General features: G+C 45.1%; 1 protein-coding gene across 2 annotated transcripts; it reads right to left on the bottom strand.

The window, feature by feature from the left end:
* Window positions 1–285: 285 nt before the first annotated feature.
* On the bottom strand, window positions 286–2637 carry LOC100273597 (putative cytochrome P450 superfamily protein). Of its 2 annotated transcripts, XM_008660043.2 has the most exons (5): window positions 2210–2637; window positions 1931–2083; window positions 1088–1850; window positions 911–1006; window positions 286–826 (listed from the first exon to the last, which is right to left on the bottom strand). In XM_008660043.2, the coding sequence occupies exons 1-5, from the start codon at window positions 2437–2439 to the stop codon at window positions 482–484; spliced, it is 1587 nt and encodes a 528-aa protein (XP_008658265.1). In that variant the 5' UTR covers window positions 2440–2637; the 3' UTR covers window positions 286–481. The 2 variants fall into 2 exon arrangements, with proteins under 2 accessions (XP_008658265.1, NP_001141485.1); NM_001148013.1 differs by having other exon boundaries at window positions 351–826; window positions 1088–2083; window positions 2210–2511.
* Window positions 2638–10701: the final 8064 nt, after the last annotated feature.

The raw sequence follows: 10701 nt of genomic DNA, 5'->3' as shown, positions 1-10701 counted from the left end.
TGTCTACTATTGACTAGATGACTTCCAACATAATCAGAGAAAGGAGCACAAAGGAATAGAAAACATGTCAGAAATAACTATGGCTATAATCCGTACCAGCTTCTAGTATTTCTATAACGTTTTTGTCCTTATGAATTACAACTGCCAAACAGTCGGCTTTAATCTGAAGCGAACCCAGCCTAACCACCGTGGGATTCGACCTAGTTTTTATGCTTTAGCTCGTCTGGTCGATATTAGGAAATCAGCTTAGCCGGTTTTTCTGCACAGCAGCTCGAGGCGATCCCAAAAGGTGATTTTTGGTTAAATCAATTTGGATTCAAACCAACATTATTATTGTTCTTCTCGAGATTCAAGATGCCTAGATGTGTTATCACTGACTGCAAGCAATGGAACACATTTTATCTGTTTACACCGGACTAACCGTCCAAGTGACCACTGGTACACCGTACACCCTCAAGCCCTTGCCATCCGTCCGTACACGCTACAACGGCATGGCAGCGCACCGCTCAACTGCTACGAGTTTGACGCCCTTCTTGAAATTGAGCACGATCCCGAACTGGAGCTCCGGCGGCGACTCCATCCGTGGCGACCGCCGGAAGAGGAAACGCCGGTACAGGTGCAACATAGAGAGCTTCACCTCCTGCAGCGCGAACCGCTGCCCCACGCACGCCCGCGGGCCGATGCCGAAGGGGATGTGCGCGCACGGGTGCCGCCGGCGCTGCTCCTCGCTGGCCGGGTCGAACCGCTCCGGCCGGAATGCACCGGGGTCCTCGAAGTTAGCGGCGTCGCGGGACAGGACGCCCGGAGCCATCCACAGCCACGTGCCCTGTGCGCGGTGAACCATTCATGAACAGGACGAGCACCATGCCGATGCCAATGCCCAACCCTTGATGGTGAGATGTATCCATACCTTTGGGAGAGTGTGGCCTCCAAGCTCTGTTTGTCGAGACGTCACTCTGGCGATCAGTGGCGAGACTGTGTAGAATCTCATGGCCTCCTTTATGACCTGCAAATGCAAACGGAAGTTACGTTCGCGGCGCATGTCGTCCTAATCCTACACGTGACGCTGCATTGTCGTGTCACTTGCCTGATCAAGGTAGGGGAACCGGTGCTGCAGGTCGTCGGCGGTCGGCACGGCGCCGCGCGGCCCGAAAGCGTCGACCTCCGCCAGCAGCTTGGCCTCAACCTCCGGGTGGCCGGCGACTAGGTACACTGCCGACGAGAGCGTGAACGCCGTGGTGGCAGACCCGGCGAGGAGGTGCTCGTAGGTGAGCGCGCTCACGTGGTCCGGCGTGAGCAGCTCCCGCAGCGCCGCACTGCGGTCCCGGGCGTCCAGCACCGCTGACAGGAAGTCCTTCCTCCTTTCGCCGTGCTGGCCGCGCCCGCGCGCCCGTGACACCACAATCTCGTCCACCCGCGCGCGCAGCCGCGCGTTGGTCCGCGCGACCCTCCAGTCGGCGGTCCCCGGGACACGGCTCAGCAGGTGCCGTACCGGGCCCTGCAGCGCGGGCGCGACGAGGCCGAGCACTACGGAGAGCGGCGCGGACAGGTCCATCTTCAGGGAGGTTGTGGAGTGCACGTGCTCCCTGATGAACTCCGCGGCCTCGCAGCCGGGACCGCTCGCCGTGAGGCCGAAATCCACGCCGAACGCCGCCTCACCGATGATGTCCGTGGCCAGCTTGAGCGAGAGGTCGGAGAAATCGACCAGCCCGTTCTCCTGAACTACCATCGCCGGTATGGCGTCCGCGGCGCGCTCGATGCAGTGCTGCATGGTGGGGACGAGGCCGGCGAGGTGCGATGGCTGGTACAGCGAGATGATTGTATTCCTCATCGCCGACCACCGTTCATCCCTGACGAGATCGCAATGCTATGTGGCGCACCTGCTCGTGGATCCAAATGCGTAGAGGAAAACGAACGAACTAAAAGTCACCTAGTGAAGAAGAGGCCCTTCTGGTGGAGAGGGGAGCCGGCGATCGGCGCCGGCAAGCTCCTGTTGGGGATGAGCTTGAACTGCCTGACGCCAACCTCCCTGCAGAGCTCTGGGTCAGCGACGATCACCAGAGGCTGCCTCCCCAAATGGAACCTGCAGCCAAGGCTAAACCTCATTCCCATTTTAATCCTGATGAAAACATCTACTAGGTGAAGTGCTGAAATAGAGCACTCGATTCTGCAAGATCAAGTCTCGATCTTATCGTTGTGGCTTTGCCACCTGAAGATCGGGCCATATTTCTTGGCGAGGAGGCCGAAGACGTCAGGTCCGTGTCGGGCGAGCAGCGGGAGGTGCCCCACGACGGGCAAGGCCGGCGGCCCCGGCACGTCCCTGATCCGCCAGTGTGGCGCGTAGAAGTAGAGCAGGAAGAAGACGCCGACGGCGCAGGACGCCACCGTGGTCACGTACGGCAACCATGCTTCCGTTCCTGCGGCGCCTGCCATCTCCATTGATGATATGATCCCAGCTTCCTAATCCTAGTTGCTATGCTCTTTCTCTCTTGTCAATCCGCAAGATACGCAGTTTGTCCCCTGAGACTGTAGGATGTCTGAAGGGCTTATTTGTTGTCCTTGATAGTGCTGCGACGTTTGCAGTAACCAACGACATGAGTGGAACCCGGTGTGTCGAGCACATTCTTGCAACTAGGGAAAGGGGAAGACGCAAAAGTTCTTTTTTCCATGTTGTCAAAGAAAAACAATAACAGAAACTGGTCAAGCCAAGAATCATGGCATCGACATCTGCTTTTGCAAGAATATATTACTACAGATAAGTTTCAGATTCTATTCTATTGGAACAAATCATCTAAACCACACGGTAGTGCTGAAAATGCATCCGTTGTCACTTAATTTCAATCCCCTAAAGACATCAAAAATCAAGACAATACAATTAAATCGAGTTTCATCCTCATCTTTTCCACTCACCATTCTCAAAGAGAAGGTAGATTGAAAGGATGAAGACGAGAATTTACATAAACAAGTAAGACATTTAATTGTAGACAAGAGTGATGCGTGATCAGATAAGAGTTAAATAAAAAGACATATAATTCACACGTGAGCGAAGTCACTCAATTATATTTCTTCTTTGGTTTATAAAACAAGAACTTGCATAAATACCTTGAGCTTCGTAAAATTACAATGAGAGAGGTAAAAAGATTATACCTTCGTATAAAGAGAAATAAATCGAGTTCCGATCGAAAAAAGTCTCACCAATGCAAAACATTGTTCCTCTATTTATAGACACGGGATATAGCTTCGGTGAATTTACAATCGTGTCCTTAAGCCTATATATTTAGACTATCATACATGCTGAGGGTATAGTGGTCTTTTCCTTCTTCTATCTACGACGAAATGAATTTCAAGGACTCCTTATGGTCTAGTCTAGCTTCATTAGTTGAGTACGCACGGCAACCGCCCAATGCTTCTACCTTCGTGTACGTGTCTGTTAGCAGTTTCGGCTGAAGATTATCTTCGGCATTAGTCCCGCAACATATGAAGCCAGATAGAAAATAGTCATTGGATTAGTGTTGAGGACCTTTAGGAGAAGAAGGCCCATACAAAATCTAACCCTATTATGACTTTTGGTGAATTAATCACAATACAAACAAAAAATAACGAGACCTATAAAGCATTTAAACTAATGTCTTACAAAAAATGCATTTGACAATTGGTGAACATCCTCCCCTCCCCACACCACCGCGACACACACCCGACCCACACAAATTCTTTAAAGAATGGATGCCACGACGTAATTGACAAGAATAAAAGTGTCATTGCGTAGCAAGACTGGGGTTTTACAGGTACTCGAGAGATGATGGATAGAGTGATGGACACAGGCTCGAAACACACAGATCCTAGGTGATATTTTCCACCAGCACATAAAAATTTGTAGATGTTTATCGGGAACCTATCAAGATTCTAGAGAGAGAGAGACAATATGATAACACGATTAAGTTGTATCCTTCTCCCCTCCGAAGATGTATAGGTAAGAAGGACAAGTAAAGCATATACAACTCGGAATTGACATGATAAGTCGAAGGTGAGCACAAGTGTAACATAGATATACTTTTAGTCGACGATAAATTGTACACTCAACAGTTCAACAAATGTGCATGTTCTTTTATACATAGTAAATACACTTAACATATTAGGCAAAAGAATGTGACAATAGAAAAGCTTCATTCTTATTATACCTTCGGAGGCTCGCTAAGAAGAAGATGTTATAGGCACGAACTACCAAAAAACATGTTGACATGTAGTGGTGGCACTGTTTATCTATTTATAGGGCCAAACTTGTATAGATTTTTATACAGAATTTGAAGAATGCACTACCTATTATATGCTAGCTCTTCGTAACCGAGGAGGTATAATTACGTCTTTTTACAGTAGAGATGTTTCATATACATCTTTTCTTCTCCTTGAGAGTATTCTTCTGCCTTCTTTTCGAAGGTAGCCCCAAAGGAAATCAGACTTCATCTCTCCTTTAACTTTAATTCTACCTTGTCGAGTTTGATACTAATCTTCCCTTCGGCTTTCAACAAATTGCTTCGTTGATTAGTTTCAAGCTCTAGGCCTTACTCCTTAATTTGAAGGTGCTTTGTCCTTTGCTTCAATTTTTTTTTCTTAGGCCTTATTCATTAAAGCATGTTTTGTATGGAAAATGGACCATAGCCCATTTGATTAAGTGTTTTCATGTTGGATGATCAACGTAACCATTTGGCCTAATAATGTTTGCTAATGTTTATGGATATAATTCAAAGCATGGAGCATGGAATTGTACAAAGGCAACAAGGAGATCAACACCTCAAAGCAAGACATTAGAAGAATCATTGAAGACCTATCAAAGATCATGCAAGAGTCCAAGGCACAAGACAAAAAAGGCCAAACAATGAAACACAAGGAATTGAAGAAAACAAACTATAAAGGAGCACTAGACGTGTCTGGTAGTGCACCAGATAGGGCACCAAATAGGTAATGTTCTTGTACTAAAGATTGGGCTGAAGACTTAGTACTCTGGATGTGTATGTGTGCATCAGACATGTGCACCGGATGCGACAACAGATAGAGCACCTAGTAAGCCCTACATCGTATACGTGGGTGGCCATAATGCATTAGACATGTCTGGTAGCTCATTGAATCCCGCACCTGTATATGGTACTTACAAAGGTTGCAAATGCAACTGAGCTAGAGATGTCGGTTGTGACACCGGTGTTAGCACCAGATACCTAGGCTTCAATGATCGACAACGTCTAGTTCGCAATGGCTAGCTGACATCGAACTTACTAGACGTGTCTGGTGTGCCACCATGCCCGGTGCTACGCAGAAAACTATGCTTTTTCCCAACGAATTTTGGATATGGGGGCTATAAATTCCACCCCAACCGACCATTTATCAAGTGTATGTGCTAAGAAACATGGAATGGGAGTTGAGACTCCAATCCTTGAGCTCTAGACACCCAAATGCTTAAAGACTCACTCTATGTTTAGCGTAGGTGGTTTGTGAAGTGATTATGTTTGTTACACCATTGTATTAGTGCTTTCTCTAGGTTATGCCTAGTTTTAGAAGTGAGGGACAGACACCTCAACCCCTTGGTGCTTCCACGCACTATTGTGTTGTATCGAGTGGGGTTGTATCCTGCTAGATCACACCAACTGCGTTTGTGGTATAGCCGCCACCATGTACTGGAGGGAATGAGCCCCACAACATTTTAGCCGGAAGCTCGATAATGGAGATGGAAGGGAGTATCCAAGAGAATCTAGAAGTGGAGCACCACATGCATGTGGAGAAGGCCCACAATTATTATTGGCGTTTCTTATGCCAATTAGATATGATCTGCAATCGCATAGATAACATGTTGTAGCCTTTCACCCAAGAATATTCCAAGGTATCAAAATCCACAAAGAACAAGAAGTAAAGTAATACAGAATAGCTAGAACCAAATAGTGAAGTTAAACCAAATTGTAAAATGTAAAGTGGGTTGTTGGTCACTTGTTCTCAAATGCTATAAATCAAGAACAAGGCAACACAATTGTTAGTCATTATCGTCCTTCGTCTAACCGAAGCATTATCTCTTCGTGGTATAAAGCTTTGTCAAACGAAGGTTAAAAAGGGCATACCTTCATCATTTATTATGCAAGTAGGGATGCAAGACGATAAATATTATAACTGCATCTCATTAATTGGTTTATTCTTATATTACATAAAACAAAAATGAATATAAACAATGCTAATATTACATTGATACCTTCGGCTTGCTCGAAGGTGTGGATGCGAGAAAGTGAATACAATCTAGCGTGAACAATACGAGGTTACTGTTCACCTATTTATAGGCACGGGACGTAGCCCGAGCAAAATTACATCCGTACCCTTAAACGCTTATTTACAAGCAACTAAAGCTAATAAGGTCTATTTAGTATTTTATTTCTTTGCTTGATCCAAGTCGAAGCTATCGAGCTTCGGCATTATGCAGTGTTGCTTTTACGCAAAGCCTTTGTCTTGATCCTTTGTATTATCTTGCCGAAGGTGTTTTTGTCCTAAGGACCTTCGGTGGGGAAGAAGACTCCCAACAGTAGCCCCTTCGCGGTGCTAAATCATTTTTTCATAACGAGCTCGATCCACGAAAAACACAAAGGCTTCGGTGCCGAAGGTCTGAAAACACCTTCCCTGAGCTCATTGTAAAAAACGATAAAATATTCCTAGCGTCGGCCGGTCCACCGATCTGTTAGTGTAGACAGTTTTGGTGGTCCGCCTTCTTCTCCTGCATCACTATATAAGCAGACAGGTTGGTGAGGAGTTACCACATCATTCATTGTCATTGCACTGTTGTGCTGCTAAAATTTTTTGACCAAAGCCAAAGTTTTGTGGATTGCGCTTTCCAAACACGCTCTTCATAATTCGAAGTTAGCTTCGTCTTAAGGAATTGCAACTCTTGAAATGGCACGAGTTAGATCCACTGCTAGGGTGTCCCGTGAGGGAGATGAGACTGAAGTGATAGAAACAACGCCAATATAGGAAGTGATGAGGTGATCAGGTTTAGTTGTGTCGGAAGAAGCTATTGCCGAAGGTGAAACTGCCGAGGCTGAGCAGACTGTAGTTGACAGGAGTGATGATGAAACCGAAGAAGACAACAATATTTTAAGCCCATCAAAACCCAGCCATGTTGAATTTGGAAAATCTACCGTATCAGAAGAGGACCTGGTTATGGTGAAGAAGCTTGGCTATTTTGGTTAAGAAGAGAGTAAACTTATTTGCTTTGTTGGCGAGGAAGTGATTTTGGAGCCAAAGGATGATGAAGTTGTTGTATTTAAAAGTTTCTTCAGGGTAGGGCTTCGGTTTCCTTTATATGATATAATAAGAGAAGTTTTGAAAAGGTTTGAAATATATCTTCATTAGTTGACACCAAATGCCATTGTCAGGATGAGTGTCTACATATGGGCTCTCCGAAGCCAAGGCAAAAGTGCCAATGCCGAAGATTTCTGCCGAGTGCATGAGTTGTACTATCAGATGAAGGCCAGAGCGGTTGGTCTTCACAAAAACTTTGGGTGTTATAATTTTGCATACCGTAAAGACATCAAGGCCTCGGTGATTGGCTACTGCACTAAGTGGCTGACCGGGTGGACAAACGAATGGTTCTACATGAAAGCTAACGAGAAGAAGAGGGAAAAACTCATGACTATGGTTATGAGTGCTCTGAGATTGAGCTTCGGGATGACAAGGCCATTGTGCAATATACAACTCGGCTCCACATGCCAGGTGGCCAAAGTCGAATTCAGAGTGGTGGCTGCTGAAACTAGCACTAGGGATTTGGTGCAGGAAACCTAGCGAATAAAACTGTAACACCCCAGGTGTTTATCGTCTGCTCGACCACGAGTGCGGACTTTAAAACGTGATAGCGGTGAATAAAATGTACACTAAATTTTGATCATCTTTGTCTATCGCGATTTTGATATCGTGTCTGTCTCCATCTGTTTAAATTGTCCAAAATTATTTTGCAAAAATTCAGACTTTAGTAATCTTCCGAAACATCAAATCCAGTATCGTTTGGGGTTAAGCCATCGACATCTTGCCCCAAACTATAATCTTTGAAATTAAATGTGGTTCCTTAAAAAAATTCGTTTGAAATTAGTTCAAGCTTGCGTCGCACAAGTCTATCTGTAGCCTGACATCATGACGCGTGTGGCGGGTGCGAACCTGTGCGGGGACAGCGTATAGCTTCTCACCTACAAGAACGACACGTGACATCACCCGTGAGAACACGTGTACGCATCTTATTTCCCTGTCATCTCTTTTCGATCCATTAACACCCCACTCAAACATGAATTTCAGAACCGAGACATATATGTATGTAGGGAGAAAGGAAAACAAAAGAAAAGAAAGAAAATCTATAATTTTCTTCTCTGCCGCTTAAGCTTCTAGGCTTATCTTCAGGCTGCCTCCAACAAGAGCCGCTAAAGGCTCCTGTCCGCTAAATGTGAGGGACTGTCAGGTCCCCTACGTCTCCAACAAGGTCCTCTAAAGCGTCCCCTAAATTATAGAGGATGTGTCAGAGACCCTAAATGTGAAGGCCGCTCACCGTGCGCTATCCGCGCGACGGATCCACCCGCCGCCGCGAGGAAACTTCCGCCTCCTCCTACCGCGCGCTGGCGACTGCATCTCCCTGGGCCGAGCCCTCGATCCGACGTGCTTAGCCGCCAGCATCGAGGCAGGTGGGAGAGAAGAGGGCTTGCGAGGGCGGACGCGGAGTATGGCAGAGGAGCAGATCGAAGAGGCGTCCATGGCCATCGCCGGACGCGAAGCATGGCGGAGGAGCAGAGCGAAGAGGCGTCCATGGCCGCGGCGGCGGCCACGCCGTTCCAGCTCCAGTTCGACAAGCCCATCCCGTTCCAGGTCTAGTCTGCGCTCTCCTCCCCTGCCTCTCCCTTCTGCGTACGCAAACAACCTCTCCTCCCCTGCCTCTCCCTTCTGCGTACGCAAACGCTGTTGTGCAAGTTCATGCTGTTCTGATTCTTAACCAACATTTGCTGAGGCTGCAAAATAGTGTGCTGCAAAATAGCTTGACCTGCTTCTAGCTAGCCACCTGCTGCCTGCATTAAAACTAACTTTACAAATTGGCGTCATCACTCAACAAGTACTCTGTAATAAGTGTAATGTTTTCTTTGACCATCTTTCAATGGTTAATTTTCTTTATAAGCTTGAAGGGCTAAAAAACAATTTGGTGGGAGAAATTTTTCCAAAACTCTGCCGTAATGCTTTATAGTGATTGATTGGCACTATAAACACACACACAGACACAAAGGGAAATGTATTGCAGTGTCATTAATTTCTTTTTTGCAGTTTCACTCACATTGTTAGTACTAGTAGTGTATGTAATCTTTCATACTCCCTTTCACCTTTAATTTGGAAACAAGACCAAATCTGCACAGCTTGCCACTGTCAGTTAATCTTGAAATATAACAATATCTCATGCTGTCAAGATCTACTTGTTACTTTTCTTTTACACAGTCACTTTGTGCATTTATAATTGAATAAAAAATCTCATTGCAGAATGGGAAGATGCTAAGAACTATGAAATCCCACGATGTTGCCATTGTATCTTTGAATTGGGCAGAAGACGATCCACTGTCAAAGGTATGCTATTGCCTTTGCGATATAAGTATCATATAATAACACATGTGTAGTTACAAAAAGTTTCAGTTGATTTACAAATTCAGCACTAATCAAAATTAGTTTAGGTCTCTACTAAAACTTCTCATTACTGATTCTTCTACTAATTTATTCAGTCTGACAAGGATGAGTTTTTATCCTATGAAGACCGCACCACACGTTTCTTTCCTCCTCCTGTGATGCATAGGATAGGTGGACTACGTTCTGGAGATACTGGTCTTGCGGATGAGAACGAAGAAGCTATTCCAGAATTTTCTGATGCTTCCTGTCAGCGTTTTAACATTGTGTGCAGTGGTGGCAAAGATGGTTGTGTTTGCTTCAGCATTTTTGGAATATTTCCTATTGGAAAGATAGCAAGTAAATACAGTAACTCACTTGTCCATAAAAACTGTCGGTGTCTATTGTATCTTTGTATGAACATTCGTTTGTACTTCATAGACACCTGATCCAGTGCCTATCTTCTCTTAATATTTTTCTAATTGCTTATTCTCATTTTTATATCTTGCTTAAACCTTTATGAGCGAACTATTAGGAGACAATTAGGGGATACAGGCCTCAAGGACTTCTTGCCCAATTATGTTTTTGATAGAGGCATTTTAATACTTCTTGAAGATTAATGCGTGTCAGCTATACAATTGTCAATTGTGTTTGACAGACAGGACCACTTGATCACATACACTTGGGGATCTTGCAGCCACTGCTTGAACATCTGTGCAGATTCTCAAGACCTCACTCTTCCATGATAAACTTCTCATATTATTTTCTTGAAATGAAACACGCCCTTTTCCAATGACACTCTCTTAGTATCTTGCATCCTCTGCAAAGCTAGCTTGACCTGCTTCTATGCGACGTTCTATCGAGAACAATTACACACAAAATAATAGGCAATAATAATTAATTTAGACAATTCAAAATTATTAATTCGAAAATTAATAAATACTTTTTTGCGCATCATTTGTATAGCGTGAATTGGGAAGAAAATAAAGAAAACTGAAAAAGAAATGGAAAAAAGAGAATCTGTTAACACTGTAGCTTTAAGGGACCGAATTTAGG

This window comes from Zea mays, chromosome 9 (assembly GCF_902167145.1).
Source record: "Zea mays cultivar B73 chromosome 9, Zm-B73-REFERENCE-NAM-5.0, whole genome shotgun sequence".
Lineage (NCBI taxonomy): Eukaryota > Viridiplantae > Streptophyta > Magnoliopsida > Poales > Poaceae > Zea > Zea mays.
The sequence above is the reverse complement of the archived record's forward strand: the minus strand, read 5'-3'. Positions and strand labels throughout refer to the sequence as shown.